Raw genomic sequence first — 25,718 nt, 5'->3', positions numbered from 1 at the left:
AAAGATTGGATAATTCGCAAACCAATTATGGCGTGCCAATATCATGGGTATCTTACGTAGCAGAGGTTCCTAAATCATTATGATTTTTGGGAAAGATGGCGATTCTTTTTATAACTAAAAATAGCCATATTATATACTTTATTTATTTATGAAAATAGATTAGACACCAAACTTAATACTAAAAATAATCTAATTTAGCTCTAGATGAGATCTAAGATTTTATTTTCTAAGTAACACGCCTATACGTTCTGTAATTTTAGACATATGATATGTTGTTACGAAGATGAAAGAAAATTAAATATGATACTTTTGATTAAAATTTTATTGGGCCACAAACGATAAAGATATAGATAAAAATATTTAAGAAAAAATTTAGAGTATCGTAACTCTGTGTTCGATTAATTGCGAAGATATAAAAAAGATATAAAAAAATTGAAAAAAAACAACAAAGATAGCTTATCTAAATTTTAATTTAAAAATATTATCTAATTATTTGATATTTTCTAAAAGTTAAAAAATTGAATAAGTTATGAAAGAAATTTTTTGGTTTCTATCTAAAAATAAAATGCTGATAGATTTATTTTAGTATTAAATTTGAGATGCAATTATTTTGGTAAATAAAGTTTAGCTGAGGGCTACTTTTGGTCAAAAACTCAAAGGAGGCCCAAAATGCATAAAGATTTCATGCAACTAGGGTCGTAACGAATCCCCTCCTTAATTGGCAAGCAAAGGCCACAATTCACACATTCTTTATAAGGTATTTTCATAAAAAATAAAATAAAAATATAATAAGGTTATAATAAGGTGCCATGTTGTTGGTCATTATTGTCTTTGCCTGAGATAAAAACTCTCTCGAGTCCCTAGAGAGAGAAGAGAACCAAACTAAATAACCGAAGCTTCCTCTCCCGGGAAGCAAAGGAGAGACAAGAGAGAGAAGAGAGAGAGAGAATATTTCCTCTCTCTCTCTCTATAGGAGGTTGCAAGAGCTTCTGAGTTCTGACCCACCCTCCGATGGATCCTTCTTCTCGAGGGCCGGCCAGTTTCTCCACCCAGGCCAATGCTCTCCTAAGGAAGAATCTTACATTCCAGGTCCTTCTTTTCTCTCTCTAGAACCTGTACAGTTGCTTTTGCAAAGCATTCATACCAAAAACTCCATCTTGTCCAATACCCAAGTCTTCAATTTTGAGATTTTTAAGAGTTAGGTGTTCGATTACTTTGCATACCAAAACTCGATATTTTTCAATGCCCAACTCTCGAATTTGAGATTTTCAGACTTTGGTGTTTGATTTCTTTCTATTGGTATATTGTTGATCATCTAATTAGCTTCGCTGCCAAATTTACAGAAGAGGAATTTGAAGACAAATATTGGGATAATTGCCTTCCCTGTCCTTCTCTGTGTTTTGCTTGTCATCATCCAAAATTTGATCAACAGTGAGCTCGACAAGCCCAAGAACAGGTGTGGTTGCGCCTGCGTCGATACCAATGGAGATGGAAAGTGCGAGACGGTGTGTGGGATCGAATACTCAACATTGGATCAGGTAGGCACCTGCCCAATTCCTAGCCCTCCCAAATGGCCAGCTTTGATGCAAGTTCCTCGTCCTGAGTACCGTGCTACGACGGGACTGCCAGATGCGGCGTGCAAAGATTCACAATCTTGCCCTGCGACGGTGCTCATCACTGGTCGAAATCGATCTCTTGCCGAAAGTATGTTAAGGCCTTCTAACAAAGATGTTTCTTTTATAATGATATTCTTAATCATTCTGCTTTTAAAGCACCTTAGTCAATGCTTCTTCTTTTGATAGGCCTTGCGGGCAGCTTCTTTGCAACCACGTTTTCCTCATTAAATTTCTCAGATTATCTTGAAGTCCTGTCTAAAATTGTTCCTGTGAGTTTGCAAATTGCTTCATTTTCTCTTTCTTTTACTTATTTCCTTATTTTCTTTTCATTCACTAAGACAGTGATTAAAATGGTTAGTTGTTAAATTCTTCCAGGGTACTGACACGCCCACCAGTGGTTCACAGTTCATAGAGCCTGCTTTTATCTCTGACGAACCTCTATACTTGATCCAGCCTCAGTGTCCCCAGAACTTCACGCGTTCAGCTTCCATTGATACTGGTACCATATCACTTAAGCTAGGTAAAATACTTGTTGACTTCAGATAGGATCTCTCTACTCTTTGAGCAGTTTTCGTTTTAGAGTTGTTCTGATCTGGTTCTTCATGAATGAGTTTGTTACTGAGAGTTCATATTCAGAGTAGTTGTTGTTTTGGAAATGGAACAGATATAGAATGTGTTCAAGGTTCATCTTTATGGCGTGATAGTTCGTCAGTGGTAAATGATGACTTATTTAAGGGTTACAGACAATCTAATACTGAAAGGAAGATAAATGAATTCATGACAGGTTAGTTTGTCTAAACTTACCTCTTGTTATCCTTTACTGTTTATCTACATGTCTTGCTATGCTAAAGTTTCATTCACCTCTGCAGCTTATGACTTCTTGGATACAAGTGAGAATGGTTTCAATGTAAATATTTGGTACAACTCAACCTATAAAAATGACACTGGATATGTTCCCATCGGATTGGCACGACTTCCTCGCTCTTTGAATGTGGTATGTGTGCTTGATTTCCCAGTACTTTAGCAATAGAAATATCTCATCTATGCCCAATTCTCGTTAACCACTGTTATGATCTCGTAAGGGGATTTAAACATTAGCATCAAAACTTTCATTAGATGAATTAAATTTTCCGTACCATGGTTGGTTAAATATATTCCTTTTAAGATTGAGCAAGATGGTGTTCGTACTTCCTTTACGACCACAAAAAGAAATTTTTTTAGGCTCTAACAGACTGCTAATTGTTGGCTCGATCATCCCCAATTTTGTTCATACTTCCGCATCTTCATGCAATAGATTAAAGAAACTGAGGATCTTATTTTTGTTCAAAAATTTTACAGATCTCCAATGCATATGTCAAATTTCTTAGAGGCGCTGGCACAGAAATGCAATTTGGGTATGTAAAAGAGATGCCTAAACCTGGAACACAGCTTAAGCTGGATTTTTCTTCACTTCTTGGTGCATTATTCTTCACATGGATCATTGAGCTGCTTTTTCCGGTGAGTATGATAAGTAACAGGTGATCTCTTAATGCATTATCAAAAGTGCACCTCTTATTGATAGGCGATATAGTATAGAAAAGTTGAACACGCCTGTGTGTCGAGTCAGCATACATTTGCATGTAATAGTCATAACGTATGAACTCGTCATTAATATAGTATTTTTATGGTCTGTGTAGGAAAAATGCTGTAAAGTCTTTTGATAGAAATCCTGATTAACAACTCGTTATTCCTCGTCGGCTAATCTTAACAACCTTCTTCTTACATAGGTTATACTGACATATTTAGTCTACGAGAAGCAGCAAAAACTAAAAATTATGATGAAAATGCATGGACTAAAGGAGGGGCCGTACTGGATGATATCTTATGCTTACTTCTTTTCTCTGTCAGCAGCCTATATGATCTGTTTTGTGATTTTTGGCTCTATTATAGGTAAGGCCGATTGTGATCTTTGTTGAGTTAAATTCATCTTAATGTAAACCTCACTTTAACTGAATTTCAATATGTGCAGGTCTAAAATTCTTCAAAATAAATGACTACAGTATACAGTTCGTGTTCTATTTCATTTACATTAACTTGCAGATTGTGCTAGCCTTTCTTGTAGCGACTTTCTTTACTTCGGTAAAGACTGCTACAGGTGAGATTCCATTAGTTTGTCAATCGCCAATAAAAAACTTAAGCTTTCTTCACATGAATGACATTGTGATGATGCTACATCTTACTTGTGCAGTACTTGGGTACATATATGTATTTGGTTCCGGACTCTTGGGGTCATTTCTTTTGCGCTTTTTTGTTGAAGATAATACTTTTCCAAGTAAGATGGCATTGAAATTCTGTATTGGCTACGTTCTTTGATTTCCATATTTATCTTCAATTTAATTTATTAAATACCAATTTGATGTCTTTCTTCAAATCATTTGAATGAAAAAGGGAGCTTCTGTTTTTTCAGGAGGTTGGATTATAGTCATGGAGATTGTTCCTGGATTTTCTCTGTATCGAGGACTATATGAGTTTGCACAATATGCTTTCATAGGAAATTATATGGGGACTTCTGGTATGCGATGGGGAGACCTAAATGACCATATCAATGGAATGAAAGATGTATTAATAATCATGGTTGTTGAGTGGCTAGTATTGCTTCCAGTTGCTTACTATTTGGATCAGGTCTCTTTATTAGGAGGTGGAGTCAGGAAAGACCCTCTATTCTTTTTAAGATATTTCCAGAAGAAGCGTTCAGTATCCTTCCGGAAACCTAGTCTGAAGCGCCAGGGATCCAAAGTTTTTGTTGATGTGGAGAAACCTGATGTCTCACAAGAAGTAAGTTTTATGTCTCCACTAATTGTGCTTGATTTCAATGGTTTGCAGGGTGCCAATCTGCTTATAGTTCATAATCAGCAACTATGCTTAAACATTAAGTTCAAATTTCCGCAGCCACTCTTGATATGTATTCTGACAACACTGGACTGGGTGCAGTATAGACATTTAAACTTTCTCAAGTATCGGTTTTTCGTTTACAGAAATGAAGTTATTACATGAGCTCTCCTTGAAACATAAGACTTCCCTATGATTTTTCTGTGTGTGTTTGCTTTTTCTTTCAGATTAGTTTCGTTCAGTAAGATTGTTAGATGATCTTAAAATAAAGCATTCATAATCGCAAAATGCTTGTTGTTCAATTTTTGGATTCTGAACTGTATGCATGAAGGGATTGAAAGGGAAGCACAAAAAAATAATGGAACAAATACTAAGATAGTGTTCTTTTTTCAAGAAAAAAAAGATCAGCAGCTTATATCAAAGACTAGATGGATTACTGATTGTTCTGTCCTGATGGACCTTTTCTTCATAACATCCTATACTTAGCAAGCTACTAAGTGTACGGGATCTCTGAATCTATACTACTACTCAATTGCCTTCTCTACTTTCATCTGGTGGTGGGCCATCAAAAGTACCTTGAAGAAACTAAGAAATAATAACCATCATAAAAACTTTCTTGTGGAAGGTGTTCCAGAACTTCCTGACATACATTCTAGGTGCCAGGTAAGTTCTAGTAAATCTCATAAAAATTAACTTATTCATGTCAGTTAGACTATTATATCACTAAAGTTGGTAATAGTTACCTTGCAAACCTTCTTGCTTCTTCATAATATTCACAATTTGTATGCACTTTCATTACTGTACTATTTCAGAGTACATAACTAAACTGTTTCTTGTTTTACTTCATAATTTATTACAGCGAGAGGTAGTTGAGCAGCTACTGTTAGAACCTGATAACAATCATGCCATCATCTGCGATAACCTCAAAAAGGTTTACCCAGGAAAGGATGGAAACCCAAACAAGCTTGCTGTTCGAGGATTATCTCTTGCTTTGCCTCAAGGGCAATGTTTTGGAATGCTTGGTCCCAATGGTGCTGGCAAAACCTCTTTTATAAATATGGTTAGTGTCTTGATATTGCTTCCATCGAGCATCCTTGTACATTATACTGGATAAGCTTGAATATATTAATACTTAATAAGTTTAATGTGCTATAGGTTACTTTGAATATATCTATGTATCATTTTGTCTTTCCTTCATCATTATTAAGATACTCCCTCAACGTTGGGATACATTTTGTTTGGACATTTATCTGAATTTTGATATTAACAGAGCAAAAAGAGACAGTATCTAAGGACAGAGCCATCACAGTTCTAGCTAAATTAAATGTAAAAATTACACGTGCTTTATCCCTTGCAATCCTAAGTCCAACACTCTTGCATAACGTACTTTGTCATTTTAGGAGGATTTCTCTGGAGATGCTGTTATTTTACTCTGTAAATGCCACTACTTTTTTAAATCTTTATTCTTTTAGTTGAAGCCTGTATATTGAATCTTTTCCTGCTGAAAATTGCTGTTCTATATGCATATGAAAGTGCTGGAAATAAGTTTTCCATCTTTTTGACAGATGATTGGGCTTATTACACCAACATCTGGCACTGCATATGTTCAAGGACTGGACATAACAACGAGTATGAATGAAATATATGCAAGCATGGGTGTATGCCCTCAGCATGAGTAAGACCCTGAACTCTTTATCTTCTTTTTTTCTTTTTCATTAAAAAAGGAATAACCAAAACTGTTATTCTCATTTGTTGCTAAAAAAAATTTAGCCAGTTTCTAGATTGATAAGGAATCCATGAGTAGTGGAGGAAAGGGGACATTACTTTTGTGTGTGTGCAATCCTTCTCGTGCACTTCTATCTTGAGAAACAGAAGCTTGTTTGTGGTTGAAAGGGCATGATAAATTGGTACAAGGGCTACCCTGGATACAGTTGAGGAAAGGTTACTTTTCTCTTTAAATGACCTTGTATAATGAATGCTGAGAGAGAGTGTTTAAGGGGAAGTTGTCCTTTTACCTTAAAATCATAGGTAGCTATCGATCTCATCTCTTATCTAGGTAGGGGTTTAGATAATAAAACCCCTAAAAGGATGTGTTTGACCCACATTTATCATCATACTAGAGAAAGTGGAGAAAGATATGTTTGATTGCTATTTTGATATAATGGATCCTTTATTCATCGATAAGGAGGCCTTAATGATGCAACCAGACAGGAATGCAAATGGTACATATCTCTGAAATAATACTCATAAAAGGTGCCTGCAAATATAAACTTTGACTGTATAATCTGTGATCTCATGTTAATCATTTGTCAAAAAAAATGCAGCCTACTTTGGGAAACATTAACGGGAAGAGAACATCTATTGTTTTATGGCCGCCTGAAGGATCTTAAAGGTGCTGCATTGTTGCAGGTATTGTTATCTGTCAATTACACATCTTCTTTGCATCTGATTTGAATTTTTGATTAATTTTATGTTTTCAAAATTCTTGATCAAAAGTAATGAACTTCGACCAATTAACAAAATAGGCCATCCTCAGTTAAGTAGAAAATCTTAAGAACTCGATCAAGGCTAGAAACACACCATTTTCTTTCTGTTTGTTTTACTTCAATTGATTCATAGAGTTTAAAGGATCCACATATGATCTGATGTTTGGATGGTTATAATATGTGCTTCATAGTGTATAGGGATCTTTTCCTCAAATATAACGGACTAGTAGCAGTACCAAGCATCTGCCATCTTTATCTGGATGCAATTTAATCCGTTGTACTTCCAGGCGGTTGAAGAATCTTTGAAGAGTGTAAATCTGTTTTATGGTGGTGTTGGTGATAAACAAGTCAGGAAATACAGCGGTGGCATGAAAAGAAGGCTTAGCGTGGCGATTTCACTGATTGGTGACCCTAAAGTATATATCAAGCTGTTATTCCTTTTAAGCCACTTAGTTGAGTTTTATTAGTTCAAGAAATTTAACTGCATTCTGCATCTGTAGGTTGTCTACATGGATGAGCCAAGTACTGGACTAGACCCAGCATCAAGAAACAACTTGTGGAATGTTGTCAAACGTGCTAAAAGAAATCGTGCGATTATCCTTACAAGTACATATTCCTCTCTCAGCAAAATAATCTCTATGCAATTTGTTACTACTGCATAATGACTTGCAGTACTTAAATGAGCAAGGCATGACTTGCTGTATTGCATGCATTTCTTTTCCAACCTTTTGTACCTAACCCATGCATAATTTTCTGCTGAATTCATACTTTGAGCCTCAGTGAACTGTGAGATTATATAACCAAAAAAACTTTTGCATGATATCACTTGATTGACAAAGCTATTTTGATTGTTTCAGCACATTCAATGGAGGAGGCAGAGGTTCTATGTGACCGTCTTGGTGTCTTTGTGGATGGAGATTTCCAGTGCTTAGGAAACCCCAAAGAGGTAAACTAACACTCTCAAAAGAGACTCTTGGTGTTCCTTAGCTTCAATACTGTGATTATTCTCAAAAACTGCAATCTTTTCATTGTAATCCAATGAAGTTAGTGTAGAATTAAGTGTTGAACTGATGCATGATGAGATATGTTAATGTTTTTATGGTCTGCAATTGAGCAGTTGAAGGCTCGATACGGTGGGTCTTATGTATTCACCATGACAACATCTTCAGACGAAGAACAGGAAGTTGAACGCTTAGTTCATCGACTCTCCCCAAGAGCAAACAAGATATATCACATATCAGGAACCCAAAAGTTTGAGTTGCCAAAGAAAGATGTTAGGATAGCTGATGTTTTCCACGCAGTTGAGGTTGCAAAGAGCAAGTTCACCATATATGCTTGGGGTTTGGCTGATACCACCTTGGAAGATGTCTTCATTAAGGTGGCCAAAGGAGCACAGTCGTTTAATGTTCTCTCGTGATCGCCATGACGTCTTGTTTGATATTCTTGTAGATGATAGTTCAATTAATCTTCATACGAACATGGGTTGTGTTACTGTTTCTAAAATTAATCCTTCCTCTCTGCTGTTATAAAACGATTTATTACAATCTTATGCAAATTTTGTAATTGTGGAATTGTGCATATCTCGTTTCCAGCGATCCAGTCTACAATGTCCAGGGAAAAACGGTCAACAGTTTACTTTTTTTGTTCTTGATTCTAAAAGGACATGTTAAAGAGACGTCACAGGGTACAGTACGAAAATTCAAGTCATGTTGAGGAGAATTAGATGCATTACTTCAGGTTAAGCCTTATCTGGATGGTGCAGTGCGTTAAATTATCCGGATAATGGACTTTTCTGTGAAATAAAATGACAAACACAAGACGTGAAGAAGCCTTGAACCTATTTGAATTCAAGAAAACCCTAATGATGAATCTTCATATGATACTCAAAATCATAAACAACTTATGTTGCATCTTTTACTTCTTGCCAGAATGGCCTGCCACTGCAGTCTTTACAACAGAGCATATCAAATCATGCTTCATTTTCAGTGCAACGGTTAATCAGAGCTAAGAAATAGAACAAATACCTACAGTTGATATATGCTACACAGCATTTGCAGAATCACTCACTCTCATCACTATTGTAATTTTGGCAAAGAGACTGAAGACCAGTTTCCATCTTGCTGGCTTCCACCTGCTTGTTGCCTTCTCTGCCTTCTGAGCCATCAATTTCTACAGGTCCTGTCCGAGGCCTTTTAGGAGGAACATCTGTAGCAGGCCTTGGTTTCAACACGAATTTTGGCATGATAAATGATGAGCCACTTCTAGTTCCTGTACAACATATATTTGATGGTAAGTAAGAAATATTTGAAGTAAAATGAAGAGCTAATCATTTCTGCAATATATGAAATCTTAAATACCGCAGGCAGTCGCTAAAGAACAAAAGATGCATGGCTAGATTACTTCCTCAATAAGAAACCATCTGGTACTTTAAGATGGAACCATATTGTATGCTGTGCTGTCTCCAAGGTTACCAGCTAGACCTACTTAAAAGCTTGAAGAGTTGAGGATCAACTTCATATTTCTTTAGATTAGCCGGGATGCAGCGCTAAGTCAAGGCAGATTATCCATTTTAAAAAAACCTGAATACTAATATGTACTGATTTAATATGAACTCTCCCAGTATGACTGCAGGAAGCTTGTAAAATTCTTTACATTAGACGTAGCATAGGTTTCAAGCATTGAATAGTAAATAGAATGATTAACATAACAGATTTATTCATATTTGCACCATTAATTACTCTTGCATTTGACATGAGACCATTCTGTGAATCTACCATCTATTTGTCTAAACTCTGTTTTACACAGCCATCCGTCAAAGCTTCTACTTATCTAGAGAAAATTGAAACTTATAAACCACCGGTAAAGAAAATCATGAACACCATTGCCCTCATTCCAGATGGAAAACAGTATATCTGGTCTAAAAAATTTATAATGGAAGAGGTCATGAGCAAGACTGCTGAATGTGGTGGCTATGTGTGTGTGTAATGATGAAAAGAATTTACAATGCAGCAAAGCAGCAAAGAATTTCTTCACTATAATAGCAAAATTAGTTCAATGCAAAGGTCTGAATGTAATCTTTAGCATAAGACATACCTCCACTCTTCGAGCTGGCAGAAGTACTTGCTTTTGTTAATACATCTGTTGGATTTTGAACCTTACTTGGAAGTTCTGCAGGACTGATTTTCTGCAGAAGACGATAACTTTATGAGCTTCAAGCAACAGAAAGCAGAAGCTATAAGACTAAACGGTGTAGCAAATAAGACAGCTAGTAAAGAAATATTTGTTAAAATTTTTAAGCATTCTCAATCCTAAGGGTGTAAATTGCTTGTGTATATTGAACTAAAATTTTAGTGGATAAAAATATGCTTAAGGTATCCAGTATTGATCCCAACATGGATTCATGTTCCAATAATGTATCTAGATCTGGATACAGAAAAACAATACAACAAAATAAAACAAAAAATTTATAGATTTCTATGCATAAATGATTCAGTTCAAGAAACAGAGGAGAAAATTAAAAAGAAAAGATTCCAAAGGTGTACTTTAGGTTCTTCCTTTTCAGCAAGATCTTTCTTTGGAGGTTGAATATACAAAAGAGGATAATTGCAGATTAGTCAATATGGAAAAAAAGTAATTATCTGCAGTCAATTCTTTTAACTGCAGTGCATCATCCCAAGTGAACATAATGAAGGAACACTATCATTGATGGCTCCTCATACTTGGGTTACTTTTGACTTTCACATCTCCGAAATGTCCTGCTCCAAACTAAACAATTACTTATGACATTAGGGGCTCCTAGCGTCATAGCTGGAGCATTTCAGACTGACATAGGCGGAGACATGCTACTTGTAATGATTATGGCATATCACCTTCTAAGAAACTAATAATGATAATGTCCTTATCAACACCAATCAATCAAACAGTATAAACAGCTGATTTCAAGGCTTGAAAGTACAACATATAAAGTCACTTCAGAAACTAAATTACAAGAGATGCAACCAAGGATCTTTGAAAACCAGATGACAGTGGCTTGATTACAAGGAAGATGGTAGGATTTAAAAATAAGTCATTTTAGATTTTCCAAAAAAACGTCGTGATCCACAACTTTCCTCGTACTTAGAAAACTTTCCAACCAATCCACTACAAAGTTCTGAACGGACAAATCCATAAAAAAGAATCAAGACAAATAAACATGCTAGGGATCTTCACCCTTCTACATCACCTAACAAGGCTTTAAATATCTTATTATTACAGAAAAATAATTTACCAGATAGCAGAAACTAGATGCTTTGTGATTGTGGTTGTTGATTGTTGCATAGGACAATAATTTACTTCCAAATTATTCTATCCTAGGCAGTGTTTACATTATCCTCCTTGAAAAGATGACGTGAAACATCATATTCCATTCATGACGCTCTTGGTTACTCTCTTTTAGTTAAAAATTTCCATTTTTAGCCAACGAAATGACTCAATAGGAGAAAAAATAGAACCCAAGGTAACTTTTTAAATATTATACTAAAGTGAGATGAATGACTATTGCAATCAAGAAATATATTTAGAGGTAAATACCTTCACATTGTCTTCTAATGGTTCGTTTGAATTGAATGATGATTGACCTGGCTCTTCATCAATATCATCATCCTCATCATCACTCAACCGCCGGACATAATCCTTTGAACCCTGGACAAGATACTAGCTTATTAGCAAATGTATCAATCACCACAACAATTAACAATAACCTTGAAAGTGAAACAAAGAAACAACAATGACGGATAAAATGCTAACTTGAAAAGTGATTGATTTAATTAGCGCTTCATCTGCTTCATCCAGCTCTTCCGTATCATTATGCACCTGTCAACCATTGGTAGTTTATTAGAAAACCCCATACCAACGTGTACAAAATACACATAATCTATAAGCGCACCAAACTGAAAAACCAAGCAGGCAGCAACCAATCGCAAGAGAAGACGACCATATTTTCATACTTAACCAAAATCTACGATAAGTGTTCAACAATGCATACCTACACTGGATGGCTACTTCACCTAGAAGATATAAATGGTAACTTGGTTCTGACCTAATGCCATGGTGCAAGACTGAGGCTTATATTTGAGTAAAAACTCTGTACCTCACCTAAGATTTCCAAGTTTCTTCACAAACCTTCTTTTTCAATCTTCTACTTTATTCCGTACTTATAAGCCATAATTGCAAGATAAAAATCACACAACGAAAAAATGCTCATATCTAAAGAGGTAGAACGCCCTACAACCCAAAAACCAACTATGATCTCAAATCTGCTCTTACAGTCATCATAAGATAAAATTTCACTAAAATGAAAAAGGAAAATATCTATAAACAAATAAGACTAGCAAAGTATTACCGTCTCATGAGCTGAACGTTTCAAGGTCTCCAACATGTCCTCAAAACTGACAGTGGCATGCCTTGACTGCAAAATAGAAAGGAAAGATCAATCAGAATAAAAAATTGAGTAGTGAATAAAGGCCGCAGGAAAAGAAAATGAAAAAAAAAGTATTACCTTCATAGATCTCATTTCTTCCAGCGCAGCAAGTATATCCATGTCTTGCTTCGAATCAAGCGCTCTATTCTCCAACGACTTCATTGCATCCCCCATCTCTTCGGCATCCCTTTTCCTCTTCTCCTTGTCTTTTGCCTAATAAAAAAGAAGCCCAAGAGCATTAGCACAAGAACACAACTAATCCAGTCTAATAACTACACTAGTCCAAATCACTCACATCCTCTTCGTCGCGCCAAGGCTCAAAATTCCGGGCAGCTCCCGATTCCACCGTGTAGTCTGAGTTCTGGGGATCCGTTTTAAAGGTAATTTCCGCCGAACACCTGGTGCACTTAATGTAAAACCGGATCTTTTGGATCCCCAAGTACGCCTGGAGAGCACAGATCATATCAAGGTTACCTTTTTATACAAGAAAGCATTAATCTATTATCGATCACTACATATGAGAATATCCATAAAAAGATGGAAAAAAATCATCATACCTCGCCTACGGCGTCTTCCTTGCGGGAATTGAACTTTGTGCCCTTGTAGATGTAGGTGCCGCAGGTGTTGCAACGGATGCTCATGGGAAGCATCATCCTCACCTTCATCTGCTGGTTCTTAGGCTGCCGCCGCCTCGGAATCTTCGCCGGATCGAAGTCCGGCGGGTAGTACTTGTTGAGGACTTTCCGCTCACCCATCTTGCTCTCTTTCTGTTCTCCTCCGCCGCCGAATCAACTGCCGGATCAAACGCCGGAACCCTAATCCCCGCCGCCGTGGAGAAGAACCTCGCCGCTACACAAGTCGCAGCAACGCGAGATTACGAGGGGAAATTGAGACACCGGAAAAAGGGCCATGGTGGAATTGACAGGGATCGGATCCGCTTCACCTCTCGAGCCAGATCCGATTCCGGATCGGACCCGAGTCCTACAACTAGTAGGAGTAACAGGGATCGGATCCGCTTCACTTCTCGAGCCGGATCCGGTTCCGGATCCGATTAGTAAGAAATCCGAAGGAAGAGGCCCCATTGTATTTGGGCCGGGCTCAGACTTCATAATGGAATGCTCATCAGTTATCACTATTGCCACGAGGCAAGTTGAGCCGTGGGCCCCGCGGTTGTTTCGGGGCGGATCGAGGAATTGGATAAGATCCTGGCCACGCGACGCGGTTATCTTATTATAGTTGCCGAGTACCGTCTACGGTTCGTCCTCTCTTGCCGCAGTCGCCGACGACTTCCGGGTAAACTTCCGATGTAATTACACCGTTCCCTTTTGTCTCTAATCTCTTGTCCGGTTATAAAAGCCCTAGCTTTTTGCTTGTTCTGCGTGATCCTTCGGATCGTCTTTTGTCATTGTAAGGTGAGAGAAAGACTTCCCTACTTGTTTGAATTTAGATTGCTTTTCTTTTTAGTTTTGCTTCGAGTCGCAATTTTGTGTTTAGATTTGACGCACTTCAGTTTTGGGTAAGAATTTGACGCGCTTTGCTCTTTGATTCGGAGGGTTGGTGAGTCTTGTGATTGGTAGCTCCTTGGAATTAATTCTGGACCAGTCTATGAGATATTTTTGTTACGGAGAGGAATTTTCTGTTTCTCCATTAATACCGAACCACTTGAAAACTCATCTCGGATAAATTCTTTTTTGTTTTTGCTATTAGGAGAAAAGAGACAGAATCGTGATAATGTTGGGCAACATTGACAGGTTGTTGATTAGTTCGTGATGAAAATTCTTGGGTTTGTTGGAAGCTTCATCACGATTGCTTCACCACGTAAAAGCCTCAAAGCAGATAAAACTCTTGTTAGTGATGCGCATAACTATTTGATATAGTTTCTTATTAATTCCCACATTTAATGAAGTGGCTGTGTTTGATTCGATTAGATTTGACAATTCTGTCACTCCAGCCTGTAAATTCATTTGTGGTGTTCAAAATGAGAAGATTGATATTCTAAAAAGATATGGCTGGAACAACTGTAATTCTTTACTACTATTGATGGTGGATCTCCTAATGTCAGTTGTCTGCTCTTCTGGCTAGGTTCTGGAGACTAAAATTAAAATATTGGCAGCTCTGGGTCTTGATGTGGTTCACCCACTAGTATATATTATAGATTGCATCTTGCTGATTATTTGTTTATTCAAGATATCTGGGCCATACATTGATTCAAAAATATTGGCATGAAGTGGCCTTCCTGTCTGGACTTGGCATTTGGACCTTTTCATTTTCTTCTTAGGATATAAATGCCTGTAGGCTGAGAGTCCGAGACATTCATAACACTCTTTGTAGTTTCCAACATCCCTCTCTAGGATATCATCCTTGGATTTATTTCTGAGGTAATATTCATACACCATACTTTCCATATCTATGTTCATTTCTCTGTGTAATTCCTCACATGGATGATGGATCATTTGTCTGTGATTTTAAAAATTCTCTGCGCTATCTCAAAGAGTTAGAGTTTCTTAATAGAAAAGATGGTGCTAATAAAGTCATTGCATATTCTTTTTAGAGAGATCCGCAAATTTCCATATGGTGAACTTTAATTTTTTGCAAAGTTCTTGTTGTGATTTCTAATTTCTAATAGTAAATGATAGATTATCATTTTTCTGCTGATCTGATGAGCTATTGGCTGACAAAGTCACAAAAGTTTATGTGATTTACCTTTTAACTACATCCGTTTGTTACTTAGATTGATTTAATTATGGTGAAGGTCTAGCTTTGTATGATGTGGTATTGGATTTATTTCGCCCAGTCAGTGAGTTACTTAGATCGATTGAATCTTTTTTTAATTAGTCTTTTGGTTTCTTTTTTTTTTCTTTCTGCTGTCTTATTCTGCATCTTCTTTTCTTGGGTTATTAATTGTTAATGTGAGACTTCTAGTTCATATATAAGACCTTGGGAGATGCTCTATATGACAGTTGCAATTATTTTTCTTCCATATATTATATATGACAATGACATGGTTGTTTTTTGTGATTTGTACGTTTAAGTTATCCTATAGTAGGGCAATAATTTTATGTTACTTGGATTATCACCATTTGAATTCTGCGTTATTATTCTCCTTTTTTTTTTCTAATACTGCTGTTGGATTTTGACTCTGCCCAACAGTTTTTCTATGAAGTAACCTTAATAGAGAAGATAGGTAGACAGTTGCTAAACATGCCGGTTCTGAATCTTTCTGATAATAGCTGACAGAAAGTGGAATATAGTTTCTTTTTTCTCTTTAGATAAGACATGGGTCAGGCACTTGGTTGCATTCAAGTGGACCAGTCAACTGTTGCCATCAGAGAAACTTTTGGGAGGTTTGATGAGATACTTGAGCCTGGATGCCACTTTTTGCCATGGTGCCTAGGGAAACAGATTGCTGGTTATCTTTCATTGCGTGTTCAGCAACTTGATGTCCGTTGTGAGACTAAGACAAAGGTTGGCCTCCTTCACATATTCATCTCTGTTTAGGGTTCTATATTATGTTAAATTGTGGAGAGAGATTTTTAGGCAGGTTTATGGCAACAATGCTTTGACATCTTGTTCAGCATACTAGTGCTTCTCTCAATTACCATAGAGGTCTTCTTTCTAAAATGCTCACTGTATCTCTGTTTTATTTATTTACCTTTCATATGATCCAAGAAAACTGGCATTAAAAAAAAGCCATCTGATAGACTTTCTTCCTTGAAGGGCAGCTTTTCGAAGTGGGAGATATAAAATACAGGCTAAAGATATTATTTAGATTTTGTTTTAGAAAATGAACTTTATTGGGTAATAATCAACTCAATACATAAATGGACATTTGTTAAGCTGCTGATTTAGGTTGCACTTCTTACTTCTTATGACTTATTAATGTCAAGATGCAGCATGGATAATGTAGTTCTGAAGCTATGGACCTTATAAAGTTTTTTGCGCTGCAGGATAACGTGTTTGTCACTGTTGTTGCATCTGTTCAGTATCGAGCTCTTGCTGATAAGGCATCTGATGCCTTTTATAAGCTTAGCAACACAAGGGAGCAAATTCAATCATATGTTTTTGATGGTAGGTTTGCACTTGGATAAAGTCTAACAAAACCTGTTAAGTTTTCTCCAACTGAATTCTTAGGCTTATAGTACTTGACCTGAATATTCAATAACTTACTTGTGCATCTTGCCATGGTATAAAACACCAACTGCATATCCCTAGAGTACCTTTTATTTTGATGAAAATCTGTGGAGTACTTGATGTCCTTTTTTCTCTATGTATTGACATGTGTCTCTTGTGAGTGTGAATGAAAGCAATGATGCATTTGATTGATTTTATTCTTGCCATAACGTTTCCAAGTTTATTCACTTCTACTATAAATGCATGAAGATTAATACTATTAATACTCAAGAATCAAGATACATCAATTATCACTCTTGTAATCACATATAATTTCGAGCTAAGTGCTGCTATTAAGTGATATAATGGACGAAAAAAAAATTCCCATGAAGTGGGCACTCAGATATGCAAACAAGATTGGTAATGATATATTACTTAATGGCCTTGTTATACACTAGATAGAGGACTCTTTTAGGGGTAAGAGTATGTGGTTTGTAAAGTTTGATTCAAAAGCAATATATGCTAACAGAATTTTGTTGCTACTGTTCAGTCATCAGGGCCAGCGTTCCCAAGCTGAACATAGATGATGCATTCGAGCAGAAGAATGATATTGCAAAATCTGTGGAAGATGAACTCGAAAAGGTTGTCAATCTGTTCGTTTGTTATTAAGTACGAACTTACAACTATTTGACTGACCTAATTTCTCTGTGATATAGGCAATGTCAATGTATGGTTATGAGATTGTTCAAACACTAATCACTGATATTGAGCCTGATGAGCATGTTAAGAGAGCAATGAATGAGATTAATGCAGGCAAGTACATCACTACATTTCACTGCTTTGGAGTACATTCATCCAAGTTTTAGTTTCCCCCTCTATTTTATATGCATATATCTGTACATATGATTTTCACATAGTACTCATAAAATTTTCCACATAATTCTCATAACTCTCTTCCAAGTATCTGAGATTTTACTTATCTAGAGGAGCTTGTATAGACATCTCCTGTTAATGCTGTCAAATTTCAAAAGAGCACATGCATAAGTGGATTGACTGATGTATAGTGGGAAAAGTTCTTGCTTACAAAATATCATGTCTTCAATATATCCTATGACTTTGCATGTTCTTGATCAGCTTTTTAGGTTATAAGGATCCACAAGCATTAATTTGTCGTTATGTAGAAAATCAACTAAGCTGGTTGAGTGAATCAAATTACTGATTTTGGTTGAGATAGATGCTTTACACTCTTTTTACATAAATATTCTTTTTTCTGTGTAAGATACAAATAATATATTGTCGTATGGCATGTAGTTAGTTTTAACAGTGTTAATAAATGTCTGTGCAGCTGCTAGGATGAGGTTGGCAGCAAATGAGAAAGCTGAAGCTGAAAAGATATTGCAGATTAAGAGGGCCGAAGGAGATGCAGAATCGAAGTACTTGGCGGGGCTGGGTATTGCACGACAGCGCCAAGCCATAGTGGACGGACTGCGGGACAGTGTCCTTGCCTTCTCAGAGAACGTTCCTGGGACTTCAGCTAAAGATGTCATGGATATGGTTCTTGTGACCCAATATTTTGACACCATGAAAGAGATTGGGGCCGCCTCGAAGTCATCTGCTGTGTTCATTCCCCACGGCCCTGGGGCTGTCAGGGACGTTGCTGCACAAATAAGGGATGGTCTCCTCCAGGCTAATACTATATAAATGAGTTTGGTGAGAGGAGGATAGTTCTTTGGTGGCAGAGCAGTTGACCAAAATAGTGGGATTGTTTTTTCTTTTTTATACTACTGATGCTTTATAAGTGTGATTCATGTTGCGGGTATTGTGTACCTGTATATTTCATGTTAAATTCGCGTAAATTATGGGGTTTTTTTTTACTGTTGATGCTTTGAAGTGTGATTAATGTTGTGGATAATATGTACCTAGATATTTCATGTTAAATACATGTTAATTTATGGGTTTACAAATTTGAACCTTGATGTGTGGAAGAATGAAATCCGATAGTACACGAGATGTCCACATGGTGCTTTATTAATTTCTTTTGGCTTGCCATTATTGCCCCTCAATTTCAGTTATTTCTATCTCAAAGGACTATGGGTTGTTATTCGATGCCAAAATATACCAGGAATTGGAAAGATGCAATGGTGAAAAAGAGCTAACTGCCTGCTGTTCAAGGTTCTAAACTGATTAGGAAAAAATCCAATAAAAATTTGATTGTTGCGAGCAATTGTTCTAATTTTAACTCAGCTCGATGTTAATTAAATTGTATATTGGGGAACTCTTTTGAAGTACAGCAGGTTCTACCACCATCTATGATCCCATTTACTTCTTGTGCATGGTGTGGTTGGGCCTGCTCAATCACACCGTGAGCCCAGAAATCGCCCATTTGCACCCCTGAATTCATTGACTACAAAGTTGGCAGAGTTGAGGGAAAAAAGAACAGCAGCATCATGGATGCCTGATTTCCTTAGATTGGCATTCCAACTGAAAAGCTAAAGCATCCTTTGCAGTTGTGTATTTAAACTTAGGGAACAGCCATAATTCTAGCTCAAGCTCTTTCTATCAAATGGACAACTTATTTGATAAGGGATAAAATCCTTAAATCACATCAAATAATTCGAAAAAGAACTAGTTCCATCAACATCAATGCCTGAGGAAGAGTTAAGGGGAATAAAGATTAGAGTAGTGCACAGTATCAGAACAGTCTATGGATAACTTGCACTCCGGCTTTTTACAGGAAGTTGCATAAAGAGAGGAGTAAATGGGAGGCTTTACTAAAGAAGATGGATGTCATTTATAGGAAGAATTCCAGTTATCAAAGCAAGTTTCACCCAGCACTTATTCCATGCTTTTGCCCCTAATGAAGAAACAGTCTGTGCACAGTCGATAGACACCCTCCCTTGCTTCCTCCACAATTCACTCCTTTATTCTTGCCTTCTCTTTTATATATGTGCAAAGCCTAACAAATAGGAGGAAAATATTAATGTTAAGAGAATAAAAGTAATGGATGTGACAAGAAACTGAGTTTAAACAGTAAAGAACAAATAAAAAATATTGCTTCTGTTTATATGGTCAAAGCAAGTCGGCAAAAAGAATCCACACTAACAAGGTAGCAGAGCACGGAAAATCAGTTATCTACTGATAATTATGATTCAAGCAGACAACACCATAGTTGTAACAGATTAATTGACATTCTGATGCATAGGGGAACCTTTTAGGTAGCATCTACTCTTGTTTCAAAGGAAATTGTTATAACTAACAAATCCTGACAATCATATGACTAACTACCACAAGCTGATGAAAATTTTGATTTTGCAAATAAAAGTATATAATCTTTTAACATAGGGATGCAAGACAAACTACCAAGGCTACAAGAAAAATGTGGAAGGATATGTCAGAGAACCACTAAGTAACTTCTCTTATTCAAAGAAGAGAGGACTTAAACTGTTACAGGCTTACAGCATGTGCATTATGCCGTTAAACTCATGCTTAATAAGTTGGTGAATGTTATCAACTACCTATAGTTTATGAATTTACCATCCACAATAGTTCATGGACCCTACCACTGTAGTTTTCTATCTCCTGAAGGATACCTTGGTTAGAGACATCAAATTCTGACCAAACACCCTTTTATGATAGAGCCAGCTAAGGCAGTTCCTTTGCCCAAAAATGCCAAAATAACTATACGACAGAAACAAGCCTACTTATGTAATCATATTCCCAGTCATTTCCTACTTTCATTCAATCTCTGTATAAAGTATTCAAAATCATTAAATTATCAGCATCACATTAAATATGTAGGTAGATACCTATGTATAAGCACACAAGCAGAATAATACTGGTCCACGGAAATAGTAGGAAAGGAAAAGGCGGAATGTTTGGATATGATGCACTTTTACAGATACAACTTTGTATTTTCGATGCCAGATGTTTGTACGCGAAGATGAACAGGAAAAATTAAAAGACCAGGTTCTTTAGAAGCAACCGATCTCTCTATAAGTTTAATAGTATTAGATAAGGATCAAAAAGAAGAAGTTGAGTTATTAGACTTAAAAATATTAGTAGATTGTGCAAAGGTAATAGTTTTAAATCAAGAAAGTTCAATGATAGTTTAAATTCTAATACAGACCAGATTCATTCCAGTGTCACATACTTCTGAAGCTACAGTCAGATTTACTCCCCATGGGCATTTCAGACAATTCTCGAGCCCAAGCTAAAGCTAACTTGTTCAAGGAAGGTTGGTTTGGCCCTGAAAAAGGCTTTCTATAAGAGGCCAACAGTGAGTCCATGATAGGATGTTGATCCAACAGATCTAAGATTTTCATGTTCTTTCAGATCATACAACATGTTTTCTGCCACAAATGTCTACCATGTCTTTGAGGCAACAGTGCCACTCTATGTAACTATGATCCTGGCTTACCTGTCCATCAAATGGTGGAATCTCTTTACCCCTGAACAATGCTCAGGAATCAATAAGTTTGTGGCAAAATTTTCAATCCCTCTTCTCTCCTTCCAAGTCATCTCCACCAACAATCCTTACCAAATGAACGTTAAACTTCTATTCTCAGACATGGTGCAAAAATTGCTTGCAGTATTCATATTTGCAGTTGTCAGTAAAGCATGCTATAGAAATGCTTTTGACTGGACAATTACTGGGTTTTCTCTATCCACACTGCCCAACACCTTGATTGTTGGTATTCCATTATTGAAAGGGATGTATGGGGATGAAGCTTTTAAACTCCTGAGTCAGATAGTTGTCTTACAGAGTCTACTCTGGTATAACCTTCTGCTATGTCTCTTCGAGTTCCGAGCTGCCAAGGGAATTGCTGCTTCAACTCAAACTGAAAATACAGGTAAGAGCCTAACCTAAAGTTTGCTATATTCAGCAGATTAATCTCATAATTTCTTCTTGATCACACTTGCATAAATTCTTCAGCCAACTTAAAACAAGGTAACAATAGCCTCCCCAGAACTTCAGTAGCACATATGTTTCTACCAGATTCAAATGTATGAAATGTCACTTACAAGTCATTATCTAAATAACTAAAATCCTTGTTAACTTCACACCTCCATTCTAGGTTCCCCAGAAGTGTCTTATGGTTTGCATGAGTATACACTCATATGATCTTAACATCTTATGACTTTTGGAAACCTTATTTCAGAGAGTATACAGAGATTTCATTATTCCACTATCCCATGGAAATAGTATAAGACATCTTCACATGCAGATTAAAATACTCAAGTGTACAGAGATGTCCTCCTGTCAGAAGACTATGAAATTAAATATCTGGTCCTTAAATAAACTTTTAACCAGGAGTACTATGCTTTGCCATCTCTATTGATTTTTAGCTACAAATTTCTTTAATACAAGAATATGAATAGGATTATCCAACCTTTGTATGAATCTAGGCTCCTCAAACAATGCCTCACTATTAAGGAGTTTCTTCAAGCCTTACACAAGATATCAAATACATTTTTCAGTGCAGACTACTACTGATTTTCAAGAAAATACTCAGACACTTCTAGCAGTAAAACATTTTAATAAGGAACCAAATAAAAAGTTATGGTAATAGAATGTTCCTATGTTTGTTTAAAAAAGTGAGACATTTGTCTCCAAACTGATGCTTTCTAGTACTTGAAATCTTTGACTAGTGTTAGATGATATCATCAAAGTACATATAGTAAATCAGAATGACTAAATTACTCATATTCTATGTTGACCAGATTATCTACATTCTAAATTCTATATAGTAAGTGATCAAACCTCAGATGCATAATTTTCTTTATTCCAATGCATATGAACTTGCTATACAATGCCTGTTCATTTCCTCAAACATGTTTTACTTCTTTCAACATATTTTGGATGGTAAGTTCATAAAGGGTGAGTATTTGGTTTCTCTTTTGATGTTTAAGGAGAATCAGACATTTCTGTACCAATACAAGCAGGACAGCAAGAAGAGGAAGTCAAATCCCTGTCCATGAGATGTTCTGGTACCCTATTCTTTTTGTTGATGATAGGGAAGAAGCTTGTGGCTAATCCCAACACTTATGCAAGTTTAGCAGGTCTTGTTTGGGCATTGATCAGCTTTAGGTAAGAAATAAAGTGTAAGCATAAATCAGATTTTCTTCTAGCTACAAGGCATTCATATCATGTGACTGGATATCATAATCTGCAGATGGGAACTAAAGCTACCACTAGTAATTCATAATTCCATAACAATACTCTCAGATGGGGGGCTTGGCATGGCAATGTTCAGCCTAGGTACAGCCTGACAGTTGTACAGATAAGTTACTGCATATAAAGAAAATTTTCTGTCCTTAAATAATATTCTAATGATAATATTACAGGTCTTTTCACGGCATCACAGTCTAACATCATCGCATGTGGAGCTCGGATGATGGTCTTTGCTATGGGACTAAGGTTCATCATAGGACCAGCCCTGATGGCAATCTCTTCCTATGCTATTGGAATGAGGGGCATATTATTAAAAGTGGCTATAGTTCAGGTATATTCTTTACATAGTACATGTTCAGTACACCATAGAGCATCAGGTTGGTTTATCTGTATGCTATAAACATGTGAAATACTCTTGTGCACGACCATGGTATTATACGTACATATAATTCTACCTATATGCATACTATATCATGTGGTTAGTTGTTGGATAATTGATATTGTGAATTTATGCAGGCAGCTCTTCCGCAAGGAATAGTGACATTTGTGTTTGCAAAAGAGTACGGTGTACAACCAGATATTCTAAGCACTGGGTAATTAATGTTCCTATTTAGTTCTCATGCTGTTATGGTATCATTATTCTTAAAGCCACCTCTAAGATGGCTCTGAATACTTGTGTCTTTTTGCTAGGGTAATCCTTGGCATGATCGTAGCAGTTCCTGTAGCACTGGCATACTACTTCCTGCTTGATCCTAATTAACTGCCTAAAATGATAATATGCTGTTAAACATTCTTACAAAAAGAATGCAACAGAGGAACACAAAAAAAGGACTGAGGCAACAATTTCTGGACAACCTTACCTCTGCATCAGAAAGGACAGTGGCAGAAAGATACGAGGATACATTTTACAAGATTGTGCCAAGATAAAAGGATCCAAAAGTGTTGCTTCACAAAGAAGGTGTTGATGCACCTGTCTCCTCTAGTGGAAATGAAAGGACTGAATTGGACTAAGGAGAATCTGTATAATAGAAACATGGATTGTGTTTGGAAGTTTCTTGAAGATACTTTCTCTTAAACCAACTTCAATATAATGTATTGAAATAATTAAACTACTTGTTATCTTACAAGGTCATGCCTCAAAAGGGAAGGTGGATCCAGTTCTTACTTTAGAAATACAATCTCTAGCAGCAAGACTGGCCAGGTTATGTGTAGAGGTGTTACTACACCTGCTCGCATAAGAGACCCTAAGGTTGAGGAGAAGAGAAATCCACCTAGAGCATTCCTGAAGTATGGAGGAAGTAGCCCATTTCATGTGTAAATACTAAAGAGGAAGTGTTTGCATATGCATTGGAAAAGATAACTGTTTAACATCTGTGACCAGGAATTAGACTAAAACATACACCACAGTTGGCCTATTAGGCCAACTACCAAATAAGATGATTACAGCCTGATAATGAATTTCACAAGTAACAGTGAAGTACAATATTTTGTATCAATCATACCAACAGAATTGCATAATTCTAACTTACAAAATGAGTTCTGATCAAAAGTTTTGGCCTTTGGGTGTCCTTGTTTTACAAATAGTATGTGAAAAGTTCAACATCTATGAATAGAGAATATACATGATGTTATGAAGTCAAAAGTAATAAAGTCAGACTCACAATTTGTGCAAATTTTTCTGAGAAGAAAAGTTATGAGGTCAAAAGTATTCAAGTCAGATTTACAATTTGCACAAATTTTACTGAGAACGAAAGTTAGAAACCAGCAATTTATGCTGACAGATTATACAAATCATTAAAATTAATGACTACCACCGTGTTCACACCTCTAAAGATGAAAAACATCTTGTATCCCACTACCTACAAACAAATATTGAATCTACTCTATCTTTTTTCGTAAATGCATTATATTCTCCATTTCTATCAGTTTTCGCATTTATTCTCTCTTATGAAGATGTTAAATACATTGTCTACATATAAGCTTTTAAGTAATTTTTTTCCAGTCCCTTCACATATAAATTTGTTTACATATATAATCTACAGAATATTCTTCACAAGAAGTTGTAAAAACAATGATGGTCATGTACAAGTTTATTTTAAAAGCATAGGAAGCAATACATATTTCTTAGTTTGATACGTAATGAGACTTGAGTTTCTAGTATCATGTGGCAAGTAACAGAAGTCACATTGGTCGTCGTAATTAATATGAGATAAATGTACTCCCAACAAATATATACAAAACAATAGTATTCATTAAATTTCTTGATCAAGCTTCAATCTTACAACTTTCCAGCAAAGTTATCACCAGAATAACTAAAAAACAGGCAGCGAAAAATAACTAAAGCGCCATTCCTTACCCCAGGGTTAAGAGCTCATCCCAATCATCTTGCAGTATGCATTTCAAATCATGAACTCTAACAGTGGCATTCCAGCAAACAGGTGGTGGGCAAATCGAAAGCGCCAATTTAAATCGTAGGAGTCCACGCAATAACGCTTTGCGGACCGCGTGTAATAAACCCTTCTTTCCTCACCTTTTTGATGGCCCAAACTAGGCCGAAGGCCTGGCTAAATTATAATGCGGATCACCAAGATCGCTTCTTTGGGCCTTTTATTGTACCAATTAAAACTCGGGTTACCAATTCATTTTTTAAGGAAAACAACGTCAAAATTGAGATTATTTATGCACTCGTATTAATTTTCTTCCATGATTTATTCATATCAGTGACTAAAGTTGTATATTCGTATTTAATACAATCTCAAATAACACAGGCCTTGTCACTTAAGTAGATTAATTTATAGTCCAATTTGATCCAAGCCAAAAGTAGCCCACTAGAAATAATGGGCTCAAATATTTGTACAACGACTCTAAATCTCTAATTTCGAATCCTATTTACTCCAATCAAACTTCAGCTCCAAATTTAGAACTGCACTGTAACTAGCTACAAATTTAGAGCACCGAGATAATTTTAAATACCAAAATTATGTATACAACATATATTAAAAATTAAT

At 36.4% G+C, this 25,718-nt stretch overlaps 4 protein-coding genes and 1 long non-coding RNA gene across 19 annotated transcripts; 3 read left to right on the top strand and 2 right to left on the bottom strand.

Annotated features, from left to right (window-relative positions):
* The first annotated feature begins 827 nt into the window (after nt 1-827).
* LOC140780489 (ABC transporter A family member 7-like) lies at nt 828-8,548 on the top strand. Its single transcript, XM_073126081.1, has 18 exons — nt 828-1,089; nt 1,344-1,704; nt 1,803-1,885; nt 1,992-2,136; nt 2,281-2,400; nt 2,486-2,610; nt 2,955-3,113; nt 3,383-3,545; nt 3,625-3,750; nt 3,844-3,927; nt 4,063-4,430; nt 5,344-5,544; nt 6,050-6,159; nt 6,809-6,893; nt 7,258-7,386; nt 7,471-7,576; nt 7,828-7,916; nt 8,088-8,548. Exons 1-18 carry the CDS (start codon nt 1,012-1,014, stop codon nt 8,385-8,387), a joined length of 2,832 nt encoding a protein of 943 aa, XP_072982182.1. The 5' UTR covers nt 828-1,011; the 3' UTR covers nt 8,388-8,548.
* A 314-nt stretch (nt 8,549-8,862) lies between these two features.
* LOC140790590 (splicing factor YJU2) lies at nt 8,863-13,387 on the bottom strand. Its single transcript, XM_073140730.1, has 8 exons — nt 12,986-13,387; nt 12,724-12,873; nt 12,507-12,641; nt 12,351-12,416; nt 11,756-11,821; nt 11,540-11,650; nt 10,064-10,154; nt 8,863-9,238 (listed from the first exon to the last, which is right to left on the bottom strand). Exons 1-8 carry the CDS (start codon nt 13,181-13,183, stop codon nt 9,030-9,032), a joined length of 1,026 nt encoding a protein of 341 aa, XP_072996831.1. The 5' UTR covers nt 13,184-13,387; the 3' UTR covers nt 8,863-9,029.
* Nucleotides 13,388-13,594: 207 nt separating this feature from the next.
* LOC140791553 (hypersensitive-induced response protein 1) lies at nt 13,595-18,502 on the top strand. 13 transcript variants are annotated; one of them, XM_073142239.1, is made up of 7 exons: nt 13,658-13,734; nt 14,180-14,275; nt 15,680-15,893; nt 16,376-16,496; nt 17,089-17,180; nt 17,255-17,351; nt 17,884-18,502. In XM_073142239.1, the coding sequence occupies exons 3-7, from the start codon at nt 15,705-15,707 to the stop codon at nt 18,237-18,239; spliced, it is 855 nt and encodes a 284-aa protein (XP_072998340.1). In that variant the 5' UTR covers nt 13,658-13,734; nt 14,180-14,275; nt 15,680-15,704; the 3' UTR covers nt 18,240-18,502. The 13 variants fall into 13 exon arrangements, with proteins under 13 accessions (XP_072998333.1, XP_072998334.1, XP_072998340.1 ...); XM_073142230.1 differs by having other exon boundaries at nt 13,686-13,734; nt 15,579-15,893; XM_073142229.1 differs by having other exon boundaries at nt 13,693-13,734; nt 14,136-14,275.
* Nucleotides 18,503-19,133: 631 nt separating this feature from the next.
* Nucleotides 19,134-25,288, bottom strand: LOC140800509 (uncharacterized). The gene is made up of 2 exons (XR_012111236.1): nt 25,067-25,288; nt 19,134-19,494 (listed from the first exon to the last, which is right to left on the bottom strand). It is a non-coding gene; the product is annotated as an uncharacterized lncRNA (long non-coding RNA).
* Nucleotides 20,729-23,814, top strand: LOC140797307 (probable auxin efflux carrier component 8). 3 transcript variants are annotated; one of them, XM_073150668.1, is made up of 6 exons: nt 20,729-21,388; nt 22,482-22,626; nt 22,712-22,797; nt 22,884-23,041; nt 23,227-23,303; nt 23,401-23,814. In XM_073150668.1, the coding sequence occupies exons 1-6, from the start codon at nt 20,881-20,883 to the stop codon at nt 23,468-23,470; spliced, it is 1,044 nt and encodes a 347-aa protein (XP_073006769.1). In that variant the 5' UTR covers nt 20,729-20,880; the 3' UTR covers nt 23,471-23,814. The 3 variants fall into 3 exon arrangements, with proteins under 3 accessions (XP_073006769.1, XP_073006761.1, XP_073006753.1); XM_073150660.1 differs by having other exon boundaries at nt 22,458-22,626; XM_073150652.1 differs by having other exon boundaries at nt 20,738-21,388; nt 22,449-22,626.
* Nucleotides 25,289-25,718: the final 430 nt, after the last annotated feature.

This window comes from Typha latifolia, chromosome 1 (assembly GCF_019914945.1).
Source record: "Typha latifolia isolate L0001 chromosome 1, TyphaL0001v2, whole genome shotgun sequence".
NCBI lineage: Eukaryota > Viridiplantae > Streptophyta > Magnoliopsida > Poales > Typhaceae > Typha > Typha latifolia.
This window is presented reverse-complemented; position numbering and strand designations above follow the sequence as displayed.

Coding starts and splice junctions, on each gene's coding strand:
- LOC140780489 (XM_073126081.1), top strand. CDS start 1,012: ATGGATCCTTCTTCTCGAGGGCCGGCCAGTTTCTCCACCCAGGCCAAT. Junction 6,894..7,257: donor AAGGTGCTGCATTGTTGCAG/GTATTGTTATCT, acceptor TTGTACTTCCAG/GCGGTTGAAGAATCTTTGAA. Junction 7,917..8,087: donor GCTTAGGAAACCCCAAAGAG/GTAAACTAACAC, acceptor GCAATTGAGCAG/TTGAAGGCTCGATACGGTGG.
- LOC140797307 (XM_073150652.1), top strand. CDS start 20,881: ATGTTTTCTGCCACAAATGTCTACCATGTCTTTGAGGCAACAGTGCCA. Junction 21,389..22,448: donor AACTCAAACTGAAAATACAG/GTAAGAGCCTAA, acceptor TTGATGTTTAAG/GAGAATCAGACATTTCTGTA. Junction 23,042..23,226: donor TAAAAGTGGCTATAGTTCAG/GTATATTCTTTA, acceptor GAATTTATGCAG/GCAGCTCTTCCGCAAGGAAT.
- LOC140790590 (XM_073140730.1), bottom strand. CDS start 13,183: ATGGGTGAGCGGAAAGTCCTCAACAAGTACTACCCGCCGGACTTCGAT. Junction 11,822..12,350: donor AACGTTCAGCTCATGAGACG/GTAATACTTTGC, acceptor AATGGTTGACAG/GTGCATAATGATACGGAAGA. Junction 9,239..10,063: donor TGCCAGCTCGAAGAGTGGAG/GTATGTCTTATG, acceptor TATGTTGTACAG/GAACTAGAAGTGGCTCATCA.
- LOC140791553 (XM_073142232.1), top strand. CDS start 15,705: ATGGGTCAGGCACTTGGTTGCATTCAAGTGGACCAGTCAACTGTTGCC. Junction 16,497..17,088: donor TCAATCATATGTTTTTGATG/GTAGGTTTGCAC, acceptor GCTACTGTTCAG/TCATCAGGGCCAGCGTTCCC. Junction 17,181..17,254: donor TGGAAGATGAACTCGAAAAG/GTTGTCAATCTG, acceptor TCTGTGATATAG/GCAATGTCAATGTATGGTTA.